At 37.9% G+C, this 21,100-nt stretch overlaps 5 protein-coding genes and 1 long non-coding RNA gene across 11 annotated transcripts; 3 read left to right on the top strand and 3 right to left on the bottom strand.

Annotated features, from left to right (window-relative positions):
• The first annotated feature begins 240 nt into the window (after positions 1 to 240).
• Positions 241 to 2,047, top strand: LOC135173091 (small ribosomal subunit protein uS15). Its single transcript, XM_064139720.1, has 3 exons — positions 241 to 381; positions 709 to 836; positions 1,692 to 2,047. The coding sequence occupies exons 1-3, from the start codon at positions 359 to 361 to the stop codon at positions 1,994 to 1,996; spliced, it is 456 nt and encodes a 151-aa protein (XP_063995790.1). The 5' UTR covers positions 241 to 358; the 3' UTR covers positions 1,997 to 2,047.
• LOC135173047 (formin-binding protein 4-like) lies at positions 2,034 to 7,156 on the bottom strand. Of its 2 annotated transcripts, none has more exons than XM_064139632.1 (8): positions 6,760 to 7,156; positions 4,893 to 6,433; positions 4,632 to 4,765; positions 3,566 to 3,801; positions 3,223 to 3,372; positions 2,857 to 3,161; positions 2,421 to 2,738; positions 2,034 to 2,322 (listed from the first exon to the last, which is right to left on the bottom strand). In XM_064139632.1, the coding sequence occupies exons 2-8, from the start codon at positions 6,390 to 6,392 to the stop codon at positions 2,233 to 2,235; spliced, it is 2,733 nt and encodes a 910-aa protein (XP_063995702.1). In that variant the 5' UTR covers positions 6,393 to 6,433; positions 6,760 to 7,156; the 3' UTR covers positions 2,034 to 2,232. The 2 variants fall into 2 exon arrangements, with proteins under 2 accessions (XP_063995702.1, XP_063995704.1); XM_064139634.1 differs by having other exon boundaries at positions 3,247 to 3,372.
• Positions 7,157 to 7,353: 197 nt separating this feature from the next.
• LOC135173049 (conserved oligomeric Golgi complex subunit 3) lies at positions 7,354 to 11,466 on the top strand. Its single transcript, XM_064139637.1, has 3 exons — positions 7,354 to 7,986; positions 8,055 to 9,013; positions 9,341 to 11,466. Exons 2-3 carry the CDS (start codon positions 8,094 to 8,096, stop codon positions 10,977 to 10,979), a joined length of 2,559 nt encoding a protein of 852 aa, XP_063995707.1. The 5' UTR covers positions 7,354 to 7,986; positions 8,055 to 8,093; the 3' UTR covers positions 10,980 to 11,466.
• A 21-nt stretch (positions 11,467 to 11,487) lies between these two features.
• Positions 11,488 to 14,049, bottom strand: LOC135173059 (crossover junction endonuclease MUS81). 2 transcript variants are annotated; one of them, XM_064139652.1, is made up of 5 exons: positions 13,483 to 14,048; positions 12,954 to 13,353; positions 12,293 to 12,713; positions 11,829 to 11,945; positions 11,488 to 11,733 (listed from the first exon to the last, which is right to left on the bottom strand). In XM_064139652.1, the coding sequence occupies exons 1-5, from the start codon at positions 13,640 to 13,642 to the stop codon at positions 11,488 to 11,490; spliced, it is 1,344 nt and encodes a 447-aa protein (XP_063995722.1). In that variant the 5' UTR covers positions 13,643 to 14,048. The 2 variants fall into 2 exon arrangements, with proteins under 2 accessions (XP_063995722.1, XP_063995721.1); XM_064139651.1 differs by having other exon boundaries at positions 12,954 to 14,049.
• Positions 14,050 to 14,666: 617 nt separating this feature from the next.
• On the top strand, positions 14,667 to 17,450 carry LOC135171542 (uncharacterized). 3 transcript variants are annotated; one of them, XR_010300563.1, is made up of 7 exons: positions 14,667 to 14,987; positions 15,180 to 15,679; positions 15,750 to 16,308; positions 16,366 to 16,568; positions 16,681 to 16,770; positions 16,843 to 17,006; positions 17,067 to 17,450. It is a non-coding gene; the product is annotated as an uncharacterized LOC135171542 (long non-coding RNA). The 3 variants fall into 3 exon arrangements; XR_010300567.1 differs by having other exon boundaries at positions 15,750 to 16,568; positions 17,101 to 17,450; XR_010300562.1 differs by having other exon boundaries at positions 15,750 to 16,568.
• A 124-nt stretch (positions 17,451 to 17,574) lies between these two features.
• LOC135171394 (probable glutamate receptor) lies at positions 17,575 to 20,736 on the bottom strand. Of its 2 annotated transcripts, none has more exons than XM_064137912.1 (8): positions 20,547 to 20,736; positions 19,528 to 20,224; positions 19,142 to 19,465; positions 18,787 to 18,949; positions 18,519 to 18,727; positions 18,357 to 18,446; positions 18,064 to 18,224; positions 17,575 to 17,985 (listed from the first exon to the last, which is right to left on the bottom strand). In XM_064137912.1, exons 3-8 carry the CDS (start codon positions 19,427 to 19,429, stop codon positions 17,748 to 17,750), a joined length of 1,149 nt encoding a protein of 382 aa, XP_063993982.1. In that variant the 5' UTR covers positions 19,430 to 19,465; positions 19,528 to 20,224; positions 20,547 to 20,736; the 3' UTR covers positions 17,575 to 17,747. The 2 variants fall into 2 exon arrangements, with proteins under 2 accessions (XP_063993982.1, XP_063993971.1); XM_064137901.1 differs by having other exon boundaries at positions 19,725 to 20,224.
• Positions 20,737 to 21,100: the final 364 nt, after the last annotated feature.

The raw sequence follows: 21,100 nt of genomic DNA, 5'->3' as shown, positions 1-21,100 counted from the left end.
ACAACAATTTTTTTAGAATTAAAATGGAATTTTCCAGTGAATGATTGGGAGTTGTCTATACTATTTTAAGGATTTATAGTCTTTGCTGGAAATTATTCCCTGAATTCCTCGGCGGATATCGTTATTTAATCTCACTTTTAAGAGAACGAGTAATTCACGTGTTTATTACAAAACGGTGCAGAAAAGTGGCGGCAATGGAGAACAGGGCGGAAGCCCGCCAAGCAAGAGGGAGCTGGAAGTGAGTTGCTGAGTAAATCCGTAAAAAGACGGGAGATGGTGACACTAGGTTTAGACAACTGTTCGCATAGTTCATGATCCGGTGAACACAGGCCTTTTTGTCTACGATACAGCCGCCATCATGGGTCGCATGCACGCTCCTGGGTATGTAAAATCATATAAATATAAGTTTGCAAGGGTTTTTTAAAGGTCACGAATGGTTTATTGAAATGTCCCATTTTTTTTTTGAGTAATGGAATCATAGAAAACGGGATAATCACATATGATGAGAGGGATAAGGGATTTTCGGGGCATGGGACATCGTGACCATGTGTTCCGGCCATTGTCAAGCGAGGTTTATTCGAAGTGGTTGAATTTTGGGGACAATTTATTCTTCGAAGCCATTGTTTAGGACTTGGGAAAGAAGGAATTTACGAGTTAAAGCTGTTGTGAATTGTTTTATAATCGATGATATGTCTTTGGCTTTTCCAGAAAGGGTATCTCCCAGTCTGCATTACCATATAGACGAAGTGTACCGACATGGCTGAAGCTCACGCCTGAGGATTGCAAAGACCTCATTTACAAACTTGCTAAAAAAGGCCACACTCCCTCACAAATTGGTAATTATTCCGTTTGCAACACTTATTCATGATTGAATGGACTGAGATGTGATATGAAATATTTTGGAAATATGTCGGAAGTGGAGAGGCTTCAAAAAATTTACGACATAACCCTAGTATGTAAGACAAAAATGTCTCTTGACTATTTCCTGTTATCTCACTAGTTTCAGGGATATTTCCAAAATAATCTTGGCGGCATTCTCCTTTTGTTTGCTTTACCACCTTCTTACACGTTACTAGTTGTTCATATGTGATTTTAATTTTCCTTCTAATAACTTCGACGGAGTAAGAATTGTTTCAATTGAGGCAAGAGTTCTGCGGGAAGGTTAATCATCAGTTTAACTTTCCTGAGATGAAACTCATTAAGGAAAAATGCTCTTGCTAAAGTAATCATTCTGTCAGCGTTTGAGGCAAACTTGTCTGAATTATTCGTGCAGTTTGTTATAGGTATCTGACAACATGAAATTCCTAAATTCATAGGTCCATTTCTCATTATTGTCGAAATCATTCTCAGGACATGAAAATTCCATTAATAGTGTAACCTGCTTGATGCAGATGCTTCATAATGAATCAAGCATATTCAACCATCTTTTATAAATTGATGCCTCTTTTGGACAGAAATATTTTTTAAACATTTGTTGTTTATTAATAAATCATTGAAATTGTTTAAATTTCTGGGGCACTCTTTTTTTTTTCAATCGATTCGGATCAAGTTAGGTATATGCATAAATATATTCTGATTCTAAACATATTATTTGTACGGTTGAATATCTATTCTTCAGTTATCACAATGATTGGCATCATTTAACCAGTTCGCAGAATTTCTAATAACTATCATTTTCAATCCCAATGAAGGTGTTATCCTTCGAGATTCACATGGAGTCGCGCAAGTTCGTTTCCGCACTGGAAACAAAATTCTTCGGATTGTGAAGAGCATGGGTCTAGCCCCTGATCTACCTGAGGATCTCTACTACCTCATCAAGAAAGCTGTTGCTATTCGCAAGCACTTGGAGAGGAATCGCAAGGATAAGGACAGCAAATTCCGTCTTATTCTTGTTGAGTCGCGTATCCACAGGCTCGCTCGTTACTACAAATCCAAGGGATCACTTCCACCAACCTGGAAATACGAGAGCTCCACAGCAAGTGCTCTTGTGGCGTAACATGTAAAACTCTTTGCTATTAAATAAAAACTACATATTTCCAATGAAAAATATTATTATTCTTTTTCCTTTATGTTTCTTCCTGTTTCTACATGAGAAAATCTTCTTATTTATATCTCTATTCTCATTTTTACATAGTTGTTAATGTCAACAAACAAATCAAGTATAGGGAGTTACAAAATAATATTGTATTTGACGTATGAGTAGAAGTTTAGCAGAACTGGTATTTCTTTGTATCAATTGGATTCCTCGTAGTTTTGAGCCTTTTGCCACTTTGCAACCATTGAAGACACTTGCTTTTGTTTTTTGCTGACAACATTTTTCACCTGAAACAGAAATCCATCCAAAATTAATGAAAAGGATCTCCCGACGAATATTAGACAAAATTCCAGATATTTTTTACACAAAATTTTGGTGAACAAACCTTCTTCTTTCTTTTCTCTTTGTAAGTATCAGCCACCACTGATAATTTTTCCGTCAGTTGTGGGGTCGTCGTTGGTACAGGCTGTGGTTCAACAGGAATTAACTGTGGAGATGGAATTGCCTGATGCTCATCCACAGGTCTCTCTAATGAAGCAAGGTCACTGTAGAATGAATTCAGTGCCGACCCAAGCGACTCCTTATTCGTCGTAATCGGTGGTTTTGCTATTACTTGAGTATTTGTGTAGATTCTGGGAAAATCTAGGACGAACTGGACAGTGTCCTGGCCGGTGAGTCTGTTGGCCGCCGCAAGAATGGCTTGCTGAAACATAATGAAGAAAAAATTCACTCAGTAACATATTTACAAATTTCCTCGTATTTATTGTTTGAGCTGCAAATTTTTTCTTGTGATTTTTCTCAAGCAAAGAATGGTAACTTACATTATGCAAGTGTTGATGATACGCTGGATAATGAACCAGTTGGCTCTGTAGTAATGCCGGATGATGATGTCCAATGATAGAAACACTTGTTGGATCCTGTATTGTTGCTGCTGCGTACATGGACGGAGGATTCGTCGACTGTGGAGTAGCAGCAAAAATAACAGTGGGCTCGATCGATGGATGAGGTCCTCCTATCGAGAAGGATATCTCCGGTGAGTCAACTCCAGGTGGGAGGGGTTCTGATCCCACTAACGGTGGAACTACCAACGAAACCTCAGATGTTTCGGACAAGGAAGACTTATCATCTGTCAATGAAAACCGAATTTATAGAAGATGTTAGAAAATATAAATATCGTTTTCATTTACCAGCAATTTGTTTTTCATCTTCACCATTTTTTTGCGAGTTCTTTCCCCTCTTCAGATCCTCCGCATTGATCCGCGGCGGTGGTGGTGGACTTGGACTAGAAATTTGTGGTGGCGGTGGAGGAATCATTTCCTTGGGCGCATCATTGATTTCTGTAAAAACATTGATAGCATGTTGAATATCAGAAAGATATTAGTTTGGACAGCATCTTCATGCTCCGCACCGTTTCCGCACACCTCCAAATCAATGAGTTGTCAATGAAAATCAATACAAATCTAAACGCAGCGCTCCAAGTACAATTGCAACTACTCGTTATTTTTTTTCGAACAAAAATCAATAGCAAACCTGGTGGTTTCGCCTCATTCGTCGGCGAATTGGCATCTCCCTTGGCTCCCTCCACTCTCGACGCATCAATCCCATTATTCATTCCATTTTTATCCTCCTCCATCTCTTCAACATCATTATCGGTTGGTGGAGGTGTAGTGCACAGTTCCATCTCTTCGGCTCCTCCAATAACATCCGGATAATTCCATCTCGTTTCACCGGTGCTTTCGTTTTGATAATAGTACCGTTTATGAGACCTAGAAACAACCCCCAGATTCCAAACGCAAAATAATGAGAATGCCATATAAACAAGTGTACTTCTTTGTTATTGTAAAATACATATTTCCGCGGAATTTGGTCTTTATTATTCTCATGTATAATTATATGTACACTAGGATCCCTACCTGCTTCTCTGGATTGGTAAAATCAATGAAACAAAAAAGTATCATTCAGATTCTCCAATCACAGATATGAGTGAAATTGAAAAAAGGTGACCAACAAGAAAATACGGAGTGCAATGCATTCCTGAAAGTCTGATGTTCGTGGTGACCAAAGGGATGACAAAAATGTCGTAGACAGACGCCCAACATATGTAAATAGATAGTTCTATTTTTTTTTTCGAACATCGATCGATATAATTGATAATGATTGACATTCTGTCAAATGAATTGGCACCCAATAAATAATCGTAAAAGGGTCAAAACATTAAATCAATGATCGCCCATACTATCATACATTCCGGTACACCATCCACTGAAATAATACTCGCTCTCTGAGGACCTACAACAGCAAGACAAAGCGTAAATCACGAAAAATTATGCAGATGTTAATAGTATAATACGTACATTCTGAAAAATCACATTAAAATGTATATTATAAAAATCACTGGTTTTGCTTGAGACATTGTTTTACATAAAATTGAATGAGTTTTTTTTTGGTTTTTATTATCATCAACACGATCAGTGAGTCTTCAAGTTGCTTCATCATGTTGATTACATGATGTGTATATAAATTATATGAGATCAAAGAAATGTGAATAATAGAACTAGATTGAATTTTAACTTGTGGCATTTTTGAATGACCATACCTATCCCACTGACAGTTCCATCCTGAAGGGGCTGCTGCTTTTTCTAAACGACATAGCTCACGGCTCGTTCCACTCAGCCAGTTGTCGAGGTAACGGTCCTTCAGGTCACCAGCTTCCCACGCAGTCAAAAGTGTCTAAAATGTTTGGAAATTGGATGGATGTGTGAAGCGTGCAGTAGACAATTGGTAAAGCGGTTCAATTCAATGGTGGCTACTGGCTACATTTATTAATATGCACTTTCAAACATGATGTTCAAATTACCTGAAGCTGAATAGTCATAATCTGCACCGCCGACGCACTTTGAAATCCCTCCGACAGGAATTTCAGTTTCTCCAGAATATTTTCAATCTCTTGTTTTGTCTCAATCTTCTCTGTCTCGGTTTTTTCATTGACAACTGGTGGTAAATTCAACGTTTCCCCCCGGACAAAGGAAATACTCTCATTCTTCTCTGTTTCCATAGACTTCTTATTTGAATCACTAGTGTTGATATTGTCGTCAGTGGCATCAACAGCCGACGGACTCTTGGAGAACCCAAAACCAAGTCTCTCGTCATTCCCCCTGATCAACTCGGATTGCTCATCACCATCATTATTCGGCTCAATCTGAACAGCTTTCACTTCATTTTTCGGTCTCACGTCAAATCCAATTCGTCGTTTTCTCTGGAATGCTTTTGTAGGTGTCTCAGAGGTCTCCAGAAACATATTGGTCTTCACAGTCTCCTCACTCTTCCCAGACTTCTTATCATTACTGGGACAATTTGAATCACTCGAGTCAGGTGATCTATGGTCTACCAACTTCTTAACAATATCTGAATTTTTATCATCAAAATCATTGATGGGGAATAAAGTTTTGCGGCTTTTCTCCATCATAGACTCATCATCATTGTCAGAATCATCAGCATAACCTGGGACCAACGAAAATTTTATCCTCTGCTCCTCCAAATTCACATTTGACTGGCATCTATGACTGTTGTCCATTGAATTATCATTCCTCTCTCCTCCATTTTCCCTTGAATTCTCCTGTTCTTTGATATGAAATTGGGGGAGACTAGGCCCAATCCTAACTTCTTGTTTTTTACTAGCGGCATTACTCAATTCGGAACTAATATTTACAGGTGAATTATTGGATTTAGAAGCAGTGTCATCTTCCTCATCAGTCTCACTGCCATCACTACCAAACGACGTGATCATTTCTATCCTCCCGTCATCAGAATCACTCTCTCTACTTTCCTTAAAACTACTCCGGCTCTTATTTTGTACTTTATTACTGACAATAATTTTTTTCTTCTCCCTAAATCTATTCTTACTTCTCTCCACCACTTCCTTTGGTATCATTCCCTCTGGTATTTTATCCTGCAATAATTTATATCTGTTTACTGGCGGGTTCTGCCTCGGTGCTTCGTAGGCCTGAAATCTGCCTGATGTTTGGGGTACTTCTTGATTGTTTCCTTGTTTTATCGCCTCCAGATCCTTCGGGATTTCCCACGTCACTTGATTAGTTTGCGTGTTCCAGTAATAGGGGTAACCCGTGGACTCGTCAAAACACTCCTGCCAATACCCTCCACTCTTCTGGCCCTCCTGATCTTTGCGAGCCACAGATTCATTACTAGTCGGTGTGATGTGTTGGATTTCTTTCAGAAAATCATCCACTTTTTTATCCAGACATTTGGTTTTCGATACTTTATTCGGCTGATGACCGTCCTCCTCATCAGTATCAGAGTTGTACTGTTCCAATAAATTTGTTAGTGGATTACTCGGCATTTTGTCCAGGCTTGCAGGAATCTGAGACTCGTGAAATTGATCTGTGGATTATTGCAAAATAATAAAGGGTTAGATATCAGTAGATCCACCCTAAATCAATAAGACAAAATAGCCGATTGATGGGAATTCTTGACTCAATTTTCCAACGAAAAGATGGCGATTAGACGAAAATATGAAAACGAAAAAAATGATTTCTCCTAGCACATGTATAACCTCAGAGAAACCTAAATAATTCTCGAAATACTTCAATATTTAGTCATCTCCGTAATGACAAACGCCATCTAAATATCTCGCAACTGTTAGCACTTTACAATTTCATTCATTGGTAGTAACACCCCTTATTAATTAGTGTTTAACCAAAACTCACATATAATTTCTGTTGTCGTTGTGTGCACTGCTCTGAACACCCAAATGAATGTTTGATATCAACCCACAGATATGGCTTAAGGACACATCTTCGTACGATGAACAATGCCCGACACTTACAGTGTTTGTTATTAATAAGACGTATTCGGGATTCCTGCAACCGTGTAAATCGGTGTGCACGTCCACACATTGACTGACATGAACATTGGCTGTATCATTGTCATTGAGGCACCAACAGTTAGAGCAGACACTTTGTACACTAGTCCAAGAAACATGAAGTGCAAAGCTAGTTAGTTAAATGGATGTTTATTGGCTTTTTGCTGGTTGAAGTCCAGATATCCAGAGGTTCGGCTGTATTCATGAAGCTGACTCTGCTGACTGCACGTTTTTCATATTTTTTAAGGAAGGAGGGGTGGGTGGGAGGAGAAGTGTCATTTAAGAGGGGGTTAGTCGTCCATTACGCTAGAGTGACGATATTCCCTGTTCATACTTTCTGAGTGGGAGACGTGAGTGTGAGGGAGCATATACACAATGGCGACGAAAATGAGTATAGTTTGGTTCCAGGCATAGAAAGCTCATGAGAACTGGCAGAAGGGGAGGATATAGGATCTGTCTGGAAGATTCTGATTCGAGCGGGAGATCGGATCGTTCTAGGCTTATAGCCGTTTGTACCTAGCTTAAAATGTTTTGTTAGTTTGTCATTTATTCTCTCATGTTGGATTTCTAAGTATTCATTTAAAAATAAGTGCTAAGTGTTTGATGGCGTCGTTGGAAAATCTGTCGGTATAGGAGTTGGCAGACCCGCTGTTGGTAACAGTGGCAACGCCACATTGCTCATAATTTTCATCGCATAAGTAGTTTCCGACATTAGTCGGACACAACTATTACTCGACAATGGACCCCATTTCCAACAGTTTATACTTTTAGTAGGGTAAAGTGGGGTGACATGAACGGTTTTTTAAGATTAAAATAGGAATAAAATTTTCCAAAATATTGCGAAAGTCATGTTCTTTTCTGACAGCTTATGCTCCAACTTGTCATGTAACAGAAGTATTCCTTCTATTAACACTGTACGAATGGTCGACGTGTGAGTGCGGTGATGAGTTGTGCATATGTCATTTGCTGTCAGTCGAAAGTTCCTGGCAGTTGCCTTTAATGTTTTCCGCACAATACGTTTTAATTTGTCAATTAAATCCTCTTGCTGACAATCAAAATATCTACATGCCACGTGAGTATCTAAAGAATTTGTCTGCACAGTAGACCCCTGAGGAGGTAATCTATTAATGCTTTTAATAGGTGCGAAAGGCGTTCAGCAAATTATTCACATGTGACAGAATGAATTTAATAAAATGGGATCAGTTAGAAGATGGCCTGGCACCTCTGTCAGACAGTCAACGAGATTGGATCGAGACATTGGAGGAGAGAGTGTCCAAAACATTGGGAAGCTATAGTGACACGTCGATACCGGTTGTTAACCAAGACCAAGGCAATTTCACTGATAATGAGCCTATTATTCCAATTGACAAAAAAATAGAATCGTGCCACGAACTCCTGCAGTACTATGCTGCCCTGGAATCTAGATACGAATCTATAGAATACAAAAGGTACTGCATGTACCTGGAAGAGTTGAATATTCGCAAAGATGATTGTAATAGTTTATGCAAAGACATTGATAAAGCTCTAGAGGACATGTCTGCCTTATCGAGACAGTATGGAATCGTCTCCAACAAGACAATGTCCCTTCACTCAGCAACAGAACAATTAATATCTGAGCAGGAAAAGCTGAACGAAATAGGAAATGAGATAGCTAGATATGTTAAGTACTTCAAAGAGGCTGACTTAATAATGGACAAGTTGGAGTCCGCTAACTTGTCAGTTAGAAGTGATACATTCATCGATATAACCGATAAAATCGATACAAACATGGATTTCATGGAGAAAAATGATAAGTTCAAGGAGTCTGCAGTCTATCTCGTAAAGTACAGACACTGTCAGTCAAAGGTCATTGGGATGATGCACCAGTGGATAATGAATATATTGGATGAAGCTACTGACAGTATTATGAACTCTTTACCAACTTCAGAATCCACTGGGGATGATCCAACATCTCCAGATGCTGATACTCAGACGCTGGCGTTGTTATACGGCAGGTTCCAGAGAATTTTACCAAAAATAAAACCTATTATTATAATTATGGAGAAACGATCGTTCAAACGGCAGGAATATGACACGCTCTTGCTGGAGTGTCATCAGAGGTAATTACTTAAACGTTCGAATAGAATTTGTGCTTAGTTAAGGAAAAACATTTAATCGTTATCTTTTCTTCATAATTGAAAAGGTTTCACAATTTCTTTGGACTGTTTGTCGCATAAAAGTCCTTTACAATCATGAATAATAAGAAAATTACAAAAGCTGATGGACTATCGCCAAATATTTCTATGAAGATTAGGAAATAAGTTCGTAATAATTGTCCCGGATTTTAAACAATAGCAATATACCCTTGAATGTAATGTTTCATTCAAGAAACAAAGTTTCCATGGGGTGTAAAAATCGATGACAAACAGAACTAAATTTTTTTCTAGGTATTTGATGAAACGAGGAGGAGTAATAAGCGCAAGTGTCCAAAAGGGACTTCAATCTGTGAAAGAAAAATACAATGGCGATCATTGTAGTTTCGTTCGTCACGCATGTTCCCTATTGTTGCACGCGTCCATCGACGAACATCGTCTTTTCTACCAATTCTTCGAGAAGAAATCCCACTTACTTGCTGGCTACCTTGAGGGTCTCTGTACGTCTCTGTACGACATTCTAAGGCCTTCAATAATCCACATCAACCACCTGGAAACACTCGCCGAGATTTGTTGCATTCTGAGAGTAGAAATGCTGGAGGAGCACGTGCAGAATCACATAGAGGCTCTCGAGGGCTTCGGCAATATTTGTCTCCAGCTGCTTCACGACGCTCAAGAGAGATTAGTCTTTCGCACACATCTGTATCTACAGTCAGATATTCTGGGATACAATCCATCCCCCGGGGATCTCGCCTATCCAAATAAACTAAAAATGATGGAGGACATAGCCGAGTCCCTGCGAGAAGAGAATCGTCAGGCAAAAATCAAGAAGATATCCGTCTCCTCGATATCCTCTGTCTCCTCCATAACTTCAAATAATCAGGAACAATCGGAAGCTTCCAAGTTCATTCCAATCGTTGGCTTCGATCCCATTCACAAATTATCAGCTCCATCCTCCTCTTCTTTTAACCTCGTCACTAATTCTCCGGCTGATCTACACGGAATGTGGTATCCAACAGTACGAAGAACACTCGTCTGCCTGTCAAGACTCTACAGATGTTTAGACCGCCCTGTATTTCAATCACTGAGCAGAGAAGCCATCAATTTTTGTATCGAAAGCATCGAAAGAGCCAAGGAAAAAATTGAGACTCGAGCGACAACATTGGACGCTTTATTATTCCAAGTAAAACATTTGCTCATCCTAAGAGAGCAGATTGCACCGTTCCAGGTTGATTTTACTGTGAAGGAGTATTCACTCGATTTTTCAAAAGTGAAAACCGCAGCTTTTGGATTACTTGAGAGAAGATCCAGAGTTTTTGCATTATCAAATAATGCCTTGCTAGAATTTCTACTGGAGGGTGCACCCAGAATGAAGGAGCATTTGATAGATTCCAGGAAGCACGTGGATTCAAAACTCAAAGCTGCCTGTCAGACCCTCATTCAGCACTGTACGAAATTGCTTGTTGACCCAATTGATAAATCACTTGGCTCTGTCATCAACAGCAATGCCAATGTCACGAGCTCTCCGGGGAGTGGCAATGCTCAGAAAAGTAGTGCTCTAGCTAAAGTGGATCCTCAGGTAGTTGCACAAGTGGTGAATGAAGTCATCAGACTGATTAAATTCCAGCTACCCAGTATTCAGCAGTCGATGCAGTTGTACTTGGCCAATCGGGAGACTGAATCGATTCTGTTTAGGCCGATTAGAAATAATATTGTTGCAATGTTTACACAATTGTCGCAGTGGTTGCATGGAAATTACAGCAGTGAGGAACAACTTTTGATCGCTTGCCCACTGCCTGAACAAGTTTCCATTATGTTGAGTTCTTCGAGCCTCGCGCATACATCGTCCAACTACTCGACCAACAATCAGCCCCAAGAGCAGCAGCATCATCCTACAGTTGCGAATGTTCCCACTGGAGTAACGACTGTCTGATGATGCTGAGGGACAGGGAGACTAGAGTAAAATGGTGAAGGACGGGTGAGTTCAGAAATTTGAGGAAAATGTCATTCAAAAACTCGAATCAACGAGTTGATGACGATGAACGTCATGTGAACAACATTTGAATAATTGGTGAAGTTAATGGATAATCGCCGAAAATGATATGGTACATTGGAGAAACTCTAATTAATAAGCGTCTTTCCTTCCAAAAATTACTGAGATGAACAATAATTCCTAAATAAACTGTAAAAAGTTTGTACATTTCGTAGATAGTATTTCGAAGAGAACGACCTTAAGGGATCTTCCCTACGGGTGATATTTTCTATAAAAAAATCTCGCAAAGTGATTGGTCGATGCATCTTGAATTCATCAGCCTTCACCACTTTCGTTGTAACTTAAAAAATCATAATAATATATATTGCTTGTCTATATTGTATATGCTATAAATTCTATTTTAGAAATAATAATTCATAAACACCTAGTACAGGTTCTACATTTTTATTCAGCGGAGATCTTCTGATGAATAAAGTTGGTATATTATTTTAGCGAGCACTGGTCCCAGTTTCCGTTTAGTTTCACCAAATTCTATAGTAGCTAAGAGCGTTTCTCCATTATTTCCCGCATCCTCGAACGCTTTTTTCAAGACAAGAGGGGATGGATAAGCTTTGACGATTGCTAGGACCGCATTGAGGGATAACCCTCTTATTTGGATTAGTTGTTTGATGAACACGTCCTTGACTTTTAGCATCTGTGAATAATAGCACAAAATAATTAATTTGGATGATTGATTGAAATATTGCAGGTGATTATTTTCTCCATAGTATTGATTACTGTTCTACTTACTTGTGCTTTTGTTGAGGATTGATTAAATGTTTTAAATTCCATCAGCGATATTCGCTCACTTTTAACGTCGATTCTCTTCTGAGGACTGTTTCTATCACATTCGATCAACCATTTATCCTGGGAATGGTAGAATTAATTATAGTAAAATGAAACGGAGGGCGTAGAAAAATTGAACGGAGGCAATTTTCTCGGAGAAATATCAGTAGATTAAACATAGAAAAAAATTAGATTCTGTGGACTTGTTTGATTGAATATTCATCGCTAAACATATTAATATAATAGTCCAATAGCTGATGGATAGTCCTGTGGAAGTCTAATGAAATTTCTTAACGAATTCGCTAGACGTGAATTCGTGAATGGAATCCCCCATACGGAATTGCGAAGAATTGGAAAATGTCGGTGCATAGCAGAAGCAGAAATGTTAAAACCAAAGTGAAAAAATTCCATCATATTGTGTCATTCACCTTAAATAATTTTATAAGTATTTTCGTAAACGTTGCTAGATATAGCATAGAATCTCGATGATTTTCGGCATGCCTTATGCTGAAACCATCCTGAACAACTGCATTCACTGCTGCTTGTGAAAGAGTCGTCACAGGTAGCAACGTGTTGATAGGTTCATTAGGCAATTTTTCAATCAGATACACAATATTCGGAATCCCGGCCTCCTTCAGTCGAAACTTCTGCTCGTGGTAGCGTCCATCCTTGATGCTCGATGCCAAATCATCGACTCGCTTGCGTTCAACAATATAGGGAAGCACTAGTTCTTGTTTTGTGCTATGACAGCGAGCGATCCAGAGATAATCCCCTACAGTGAGACGACGAATCTCGAAGGATATGTTTTCACGCGTTAATTGTGTAATTACAGGATCATCCTTATCTTTTCTGGAAAATGTCCAAGAAGAGAAATATTAAACTCGCGCTATTTTACATTGAACCACAGTGTGTTATTCTTTAACTGCAAATTCAATTCAATAGAAATATTTTTTTTAATAAAAACTCAATAGAACGTTCTAAGAAACCAGTTCTATTGTATTGAAACGTTTTGTGCCGACTAGAAACCAGCAGGAATTTCATTAAACTACGGTTCCTAAATGAAAATGGTTCTCTTCAATACGATCCTACCCTTTAACTTCCTGAATATCAACCAACAAAATTATATCAAAACATCCGGGTAATAGGGTAAAAGTCGATCTGACTAAAGTTTCAGGTTCGTCTTCTTCTTCGTCCTTTTCCTCGTAGTTTGGAATTCCCATCACTGGTTGGTCATCTACAGGAGGTATTCTGAAATTTTTACTGCAACCGGGATCATTCATCATACACTCATCATCTGAGAGAATAACTCTAGAATTCTTACTGCTGCTAGAGTCATCCGTTGTAGATCCATCATTGTCAAGAGCAGTAACCCTGGCCTTTTTACTTCTACACGGTTCATTTATTGGGAGTTCATCGTCCGAAATTTTCATAACAGTTGATTTTCCATTTTGCCCCTGCTGTGTCTTGCTCTGAGAGTTGATTATCATTTCTGTTTGAACCGTGACAGGATTACTCTCAAATTGATCAGGTGCTTGGGCACATTGATGTTGTTCTAATTTCATATCGATCATGGCACATAATTTACTACTAAAGTGTTGAAGTATAATGCAGTCCCTACCGCTTTCCAAGGTCAGTGGATACTTCCTGAGTGCTTCGAGTGCTTTTGAAAAATGATCTTGCAATCCAGAACTGCGCAGGCTAGCCTCATCTCTCCACTCTTCCAACCATGATTCAAATAATTTATTGGGCCTTATTCTCGTGGCTTTTATTCTTTTCATAATGGCGATTAGAGTTGCACACAACTAAATAATGAGGATCAAAAGAAGATAAATATGTCTATAATTGTTTACATGATATGTTAGCAGACAAGTGGCGTGGAGGGAGTTTCGTATGTTCCTGGATGTTTATAGCAGAGACCATGGGGTCTCTGGTCTCTGGTTTATAGTGTCTAATATTGAAGCCATTCTAGATGGCACCGCGAATCATCTGATTAAAGTATGACGTGGTGTGCAATCTCTCACGGCACAAATAGACATAATTATGTCAGGTTAATTTCACTTTTTATTGAAGATTTATTCATTTGTACATGGAATAACTGAGTCGATTCCTCTCATTAACGATTCGAAAGCGTCAGATGTCTTTGTGCCATCGCCTACGGTCGACATGAGCACGCCATTACGAGTCGATAATGCAGAATTCCGATGGAACAATTTCTATAAATTCCAAAACAACCTGCTAGATGACAATATGTTGCAGTTTGAGTCTGTCTTCATGCGCAGTTTTTGAACCAGTTATTTTGTCAACTCCAGATCTTGGGTTTTTGATGCTGAAAATCTTTCATCCAATCAATTCTTAATGTTTTTATTTTTATATTCCTTAACACTGCTGTCATATCCTTTAAGGCATGACCGAACAGAAAATCGGTTGTCACGAGGCCAATTACTTATTTCATATTCAGTTCGCATTCTTTGAAAATGGAAAACGATGACAAGCCTGCTGATCATATCGAACATCATCGATACCATCTAAAATCGTATGTCTGCAGAAAAACTAATATATTGTTCCGAGAAAACGTTTGTATCCCACTAAAACTGCAAATGGAGTCAACTGAAATGACTAGACATTTTCTGGGTGACAATGTGTTCTGCTATTGGTTGGAACAAAGTGCGAATTAAAGGGTGAAAGGTTTACCTTTCTATATCGTTGTTGTTATCTGACATCACTGCATCCCAGAAAGTATTTTTTCCTTCTGTCATTTAAAATCTTCTCTAACAACATTATGGTGGCTTTGTCGGCCTATCATTACATGCAATAACTCCATGCGAATTCATGGGAGAATACGTTGCTACCAATAACATCGAAGTATCTAAAGGTTCACTGAGGAAGGTCCAAATGTAAAGTTTTCACGATAGTCTTTGCCAGAGTACATCATAAGAAACAACCAACGTAGGGGCAAGATGAACAATATTGGCATATTGTTACTATCCTTCACTGTTATTCCATCCATAATTTCAACTTATGCTGTAAAAGATCTGGATTACTATGTACCTATGATTATACAAATATATAACGAATATAACACCGCTGGTATACTTGTCATGTCGCCATCGGATTCCCTCCACTGTAAGTACATTGCTTTTTTCACAAATAACATTTATTTTATTTTACAAATGGAAAAAGAGAGAATGTTTAACTCGTGCCCTAGTATTTTTTATTGGTGCTATGTTAATGTACTCGTTCGTCACACATGTTATGCAGCACACTGTTTCTAAATCACTGAAAATTCGGGTATTGTACTTGAAAGTTTTATTGCAGCATTTAATGAAGTCACTTACTGGCATGGGCTATCAATGACCTTCTCTAAGCAAGGGATACCATCGCTAATGGTGAGTTCTACGTACTTCATGACGAGATTGGAGTCTTACAAAAAACATTACAACCGCCCATTTGTTGTAATCGTGCTTCGTGAACCGGGAGATCTGCAGAACTGGATACACATCACCAGGAATATGTCCATGGATGACGTTTTATGGATGCTACTCTTTATTGAAACCGTCGATCAAGATACCTGCAATTTTTGTCGGAATCCGCAGGGAAATGTGTTCAATTTGAAATTCAATTCGGAAATGTTAACAGTATGTTGTAACTCCAACATGATCGAAGACTGGTGGTCAGTTACACCAAATCGAACGAATACACACCATCTGGGTACATGGATCGCAGAAAAAAACGAAATTCAGTGGTTTGGCGAGAAATCTCTCAATAGACGACGAAGTTCACTAGAAGGCAGGTCATTTCGGATCAGTTTTGTTAAGGTAATGTCAAATCAGATGAAAAACTAGGATCAGCATGATATAATATTCGAATCATACATTCTGGTCTTAGGAATCGAGTTACATTTGGAAGAAAGATGGTCAGCTTCAGGGATTTTTAGCTGATGTTCTTCAGGAATTGGGTAAAGCAATGAACTTTACAATATCAACTGTTATTGAAGAAGATGTATATGGCGTTCTTGATTCACCACCGCCTATTTGACGTGGGGTTATTGGGAGAATCGCCGCAAAAGAGGTTGATATAGGTGTCGATGGCTTTACTACAACGAGCACGCGACGTGAAGTAGCCGATTTCACTGTTCCGATAATAAATGTCGATTCTCGAATATACATTAAATCTGATTCTCCAACTATTCGCTGGAATGCATATTTTCAGGTTGCTTGACTGCTGTTTGTCCATAGTTTATGACTAATTATTTGCACGTTTTCCAAATTGCAAATTAATTTACAGGTTTTCACTAAACCGCTGTGGGAAGCCATTATTGCTATAATTATAATAATGCCTCTTTTTTTGACATTAATCAAATACAACAGAAGATTTAATTTTTTTTGTCTCATCGCTGAACATTATTTACATGTTTGGGGTATCTTCTGTCAACAAGGCATACCAGGTAATTACATATAATTATGCGTTCAGCTACCCGTAATGATGAAATAATTTTTAACAGAATTTCCCAATGGAATGCCCTTGAGAACATCATATATTTCGATATCCCTATCAGCATTGGTTGTATTATCTGCGTATTCCGCATCACTCATTAGTTTTCTTGCCGTTTCACCGCTACCATTCAGTAACATGGAGCAATTTGTCGAAGATGGCACATATCCATTGATAACCATATATGAGAGTGAGGATTTTAATAAATTTAAGGTAAATTTTTTTGATGAACACTAATTTCTTTTTTAGTGTTGGAAAATTGTACTTCCAAACACTCAGAACATAAATATATGAGTTAACTTATGACTTATCTGTTATCAAACAGTTTGCTAGTGACGCAATCATGCGCCAAATGATGACCATCATGAAACCTGCTGAAAGTTTGCCTAAAAGTTACTCTTCAGGTTTTCGCCAGGTATCCGAGATCCGAGCTATAATAGTTCAAATAATTCTTCAATAACTCATAGAATTTATGTACTATTTATAGACATGTAATGAGAAAGTGGCTTTCTACACTCACTACGAACCTTCAAGTGGACGAGGGTTTAATTTTATACCATGTAAGACAATTTCGGTTAAAGTTGGATCGAATCAATTGTCGGGCATTATCTTGCCAGCAGGAAGCGAGTACAAAAGCGTCATTAATTATCAGTACGTTTCCTGGCAAGTGGGATATGAGAAGAAAAATAAATGAAATATTATTTTCTATAGACTTCACCGGCTTAAAATAAATGGCGTGTTACAGCGGCTGGTTCACAAATATGCTCTGTACGATGGGCTTTCTAATACAGCTCACAAGCCAGTGCAGTTGTCCGGAGTTATACCAATTTTGATCATTCTAGTAGTTGGATTAATTGCTGCTTCGATAGTTTATTTGATGGAACGGAGTTTTCACTTTTTAAGAGGCAACTTACGACGTCTACGAATCCTCAAAATTTCACGAAAAAAATAATGAGCCCAAGAAGACGATGTATGCACAATGCACATTGATGATGATGTCCCGAGTTAACCACCACAAAGCAATCAGTATTCTTCGTTATTATTTTCAGGTTTTGGACATGAAGTGATTTATGATATTTTAAAATAAATTTTGGATTATTGCAATTTGTTCTCATGTCACCCCGCAACCTTTCTATAATCCATTCGTCCTGAGCCACGAAGTAACTGGCCTTTGAGAGCAAAGACTTTGGCCAGGTGCAGGTGCAGAATTTTGCGATGCTAGCGTTTGGGGCGATCCCATGATTTTCACATAGGACCACAGATAAAAAAATGTATTGGATAAATAGAATCTATAACAATATATTTAACATATTTTGGTAGCGACAATAACACTTCAGTTTTGCCTCAATCCCAAGCAAGTATGGAATGCACTAATTTCAGGCAATTAATGGGCTATTTTCTATTGTTTTTTACTCCTCTATTCTTGTCGCGTGCTTCCTTTATAGACACATCCAAATTTTTCTCGAAGATGAAAATGATTAAGGCAATACCGAGTCCAATCAGCCAGACGACAATAAGTGGTGTTATTCGTTGAAGATACACCGATTCAAAGCCATTCTCAAGGCTGGGTGTCGTGGAGTGTTCAGTCAGCAATTCTTGGAATATTCCTTTCAAGGCCATATTCTGCACACTTGAATGAATTTAATTACTTGTTTATTGCATAATTTGGATATTGGAATTCCAATTCGTCAGTAGTAATAGTCCTTACAAATGATTAATAGGCTCATAGTATGGGTTGTTTCGTGGCATGCCCAGTGCTAGGGTTTCCATGTTTCCAGCTTTGATGGATGCAATTTCACAGGAGAAGTTATTGACCAGCCCTTTTTTTGCAACTTCATGTGTGTAAAAGGCAACTCTTTCCGTGCATATCTGCAGATTGATAAATTATACCTCACCAATAATGTTACTTTGTGCTTTTTTTATAGATAAGGATCAGTATTTCTAGGAGAAAACGTAATTCTAAATTTCAGTTAGAGTTCCCTTTCCAATTAATGAAAGCACCTGCTCGAATCCGTTCTCGTAGTTTATGGGAAGCAAATTCACTGGTTTCATGAGGGACATCATTTGCTTCATGAATGTCAAATTAGAATTCTGTGAAAGCGTAGTCAGTTAAATTCTATCATTGAGTGAAGCAGTCACTTAATTCCTTAATTATTTAATTACCTTGAATTCATAATAAAATGTGGAATTTCTCGTTACTATGAGTTTGTAACGTCCATCTCTCAAGAACTCTTCCACTGAAGAGAATGGTGCAAAGGATGATGACACCGCGAGGGTGCTCATGAATGATGCCCCATACGTGGCTGAGACGATCAATGACGACGTTATCAGTGATATATAGGTAATTCTCAAAGGTAATTCATCGGGGAAGTCTGTTGGAAATATTTTGAACATAAGATTAAATCACTAATAATCTCTCGCTCCTGATTACCTGACAATCCTTGTTGGCAGAATACACCCCAAACAAATGTGTAGTGTTTGCTGAGAAGGACAAGAAAACTGGATTTTTTTGTATGCCGTTCCATAAAAGTCAAAATAATAGGTACCGTCAAAATTAATCCAATAATGACTATCCAGACATCAGCTGCAAATACCTATTAATGTGTGCTGATAAATATTCGGTAAAAATTGCGAGACCATTTGTGTAAATTACTCTGAGGAACGCCATGGTGGTTTGCGTCATTTTTTAATTGATTTAATGAATATAATTAAATTTATAATTTAATCTTTTTCAATTGAAACTACGGGAAGTAATTAATATTAGATTTAGTGTTACTCTTCAAAACCTTAAAATAAGCATTCCATGATAACTGAGCCGTATCAAGTTTCCTGACGTGCAGTTGATAAACTCCATAGAGTATAGGACTAGTAAATTGCAAGTAATCGTATCGTTCACTGCTCATTATTAAAGGACTAAGAATCAAGTCCGCTTCCTTTCGCTGGATTCTTCCAATTATTCCTGTCCAATTTGACATTCCCTTATAGCGAAGTCCATATGCTTTCTCCCATAAAATTTTTCCCAGTGTGAAATTCATTGATTGAGATAATTTCTTGATAATTGCCGCAATTGCCATGAAATTGTCACCTTCCTTCTTTGTACTGCGCAAATCCTAGAAATTTATAATGAACTATATATCCTTGGAAAATAGTTACTTAAAACGCCAATAAATACAGTATCCAAGTAGTAAAACGAGATAAGTCGCTCCTGACTATTGTCCAATTTTTATGAATATTTTTTAAACTCAGGGAAATAACAAAATTTCCATGGAGACTTTTTTTATCGGTGGAAAAAGGATATGGGCAGTTTATCGACAAGTACTGTTGACAGGGTTGATACACATTATTAACTAAAAGTTGACTCATTTTTACCAGGAGTGAGGTAATACGGAATACTTCACCATCCATTGAACGATCGACTATGTTAAATAATTTCGGAGAGAGCCACACAATTCCGGATTTTTCATTGGTCAATCGTGCACTATTCTGTCTCTTGGTTTGGGTCTTCCGGGTAGACCACCATTCTTGGAGAATATTCGAGTCGCAGCATGAAATGAGAAATTTTGAGGCGAAATTGAGATGAAATAAATTCCCAGGTGGCTCATGGCAATATCTACAGACATCGGGATCAACTTCTCCATTGAAAAATATTAGCCACCCGAAATAATTCATGTTTGCGGTCTCTGTGATCATCTCGACCTTACGCAAATCTTCGATTGTATCGATATCAATCACAATCAGCGGAGAATAAGTCTTTCCTATGTAGAATGTCAATTGGCTTTCCAATTGCTGGAAGTCAATGATAATCGTCGATATTCCTTTATTAGATAACGTCCTCGTTAGCTCATGCCACATTGTTGTCTTTTCGAAAGCTGAAATTCATTTTAAAATAAATAATATCTATATACTATATCAATACATGAGTATTGTTGCAGAATTCATGCACTTGCTCTCCTTTTAAAAGAAGAAATTCAATTTAAAGTGGATTCTCTTCACTCATTTTATGATTCTTGATAGAATATCTTTCGTAATTTAAACAATTTCTTATGGAAGAAATGATTTAAGGAAAGAACAAATATTTTTTAATTTTTCTCATTTCTGATAAACCTCGTTCTTCTGATATAATTATTTGAATCACTTCACATGAAAACTCAAATATTTTTTATTTTTTACTTAATTTTCTAGTTTACTCACAGAGATGGTTCCTCGCTAGCGCTACAACTACCCCGACACTTCGAGATTTATCATGAGTATTTTTTATCACAGACTCATAACGGGTAAGTTCATGAGACAATGAAATGGGAATAATTATGCAAGTTGTACACAGGATTACTAACGTGAGGGATATCATTCTCCTCCAGAATAGAAATTTGAGTTTTTTCAAAAAGACACTAGTATTAATAGGTATTATTTAATCCCTGAAATTTATTTACCACCTCCTTTCACCTACGGTTATCATCTCTATGTATGCGAACCTTTCTGATTGTTCGATTAATTCTTGACTAGAAATACCAAATAGAGTTTGGTTCACTTTGACATTTAAATTTGTATTGACATCAATGGAATAGAATTGCGTTTTTATATAGCTTCCTGGGTAACCCATAATGATTAGGATCTTACCCACTTCATACATAAATTCGGAAATTTTCTCGAAACTTATAATGAACTTAGTAATTATGACAGGGGGTAATTCTAGGAATCAACAAATTACAGGTCTGTTATCGCTCTTTTTCCACAATGACATGATA

This window comes from Diachasmimorpha longicaudata, chromosome 2, assembly GCF_034640455.1.
Source record: "Diachasmimorpha longicaudata isolate KC_UGA_2023 chromosome 2, iyDiaLong2, whole genome shotgun sequence".
NCBI classification, from domain to species: Eukaryota; Metazoa; Arthropoda; class Insecta; order Hymenoptera; family Braconidae; genus Diachasmimorpha; species Diachasmimorpha longicaudata.
The sequence above is the reverse complement of the archived record's forward strand: the minus strand, read 5'-3'. Positions and strand labels throughout refer to the sequence as shown.

Bases quoted from the DNA above. Each gene is read 5' to 3' on its own strand.
- LOC135173091 (XM_064139720.1), top strand. From the start codon at position 359: ATGGGTCGCATGCACGCTCCTGG. The intron at 382-708 runs GTATGTAAAATC...TGGCTTTTCCAG, and splicing joins GGTCGCATGCACGCTCCTGG to AAAGGGTATCTCCCAGTCTG. The intron at 837-1,691 runs GTAATTATTCCG...ATCCCAATGAAG, and splicing joins CCACACTCCCTCACAAATTG to GTGTTATCCTTCGAGATTCA.
- LOC135173047 (XM_064139632.1), bottom strand. From the start codon at position 6,392: ATGCCGAGTAATCCACTAACAAATTTATTGGAACAGTACAACTCTGAT. The intron at 2,739-2,856 runs GTAAGTTACCAT...ATTATGTTTCAG, and splicing joins ATCATCAACACTTGCATAAT to CAAGCCATTCTTGCGGCGGC. The intron at 2,323-2,420 runs GTTTGTTCACCA...TTTCTGTTTCAG, and splicing joins AAGAGAAAAGAAAGAAGAAG to GTGAAAAATGTTGTCAGCAA.
- LOC135173049 (XM_064139637.1), top strand. From the start codon at position 8,094: ATGAATTTAATAAAATGGGATCAGTTAGAAGATGGCCTGGCACCTCTG. The intron at 9,014-9,340 runs GTAATTACTTAA...ATTTTTTTCTAG, and splicing joins TTGCTGGAGTGTCATCAGAG to GTATTTGATGAAACGAGGAG.
- LOC135173059 (XM_064139651.1), bottom strand. From the start codon at position 13,642: ATGAAAAGAATAAAAGCCACGAGAATAAGGCCCAATAAATTATTTGAA. The intron at 12,714-12,953 runs GTAGGATCGTAT...GACATTTTCCAG, and splicing joins GATATTCAGGAAGTTAAAGG to AAAAGATAAGGATGATCCTG. The intron at 11,734-11,828 runs GTAAGTAGAACA...TATTATTCACAG, and splicing joins AATCCTCAACAAAAGCACAA to ATGCTAAAAGTCAAGGACGT.
- LOC135171394 (XM_064137901.1), bottom strand. From the start codon at position 20,703: ATGATATCCCTCACGTTAGTAATCCTGTGTACAACTTGCATAATTATT. The intron at 20,225-20,546 runs GTGAGTAAACTA...AATGAATTTCAG, and splicing joins GCTAGCGAGGAACCATCTCT to CTTTCGAAAAGACAACAATG. The intron at 17,986-18,063 runs GTAAGGACTATT...AATTCATTCAAG, and splicing joins TATGAGCCTATTAATCATTT to TGTGCAGAATATGGCCTTGA.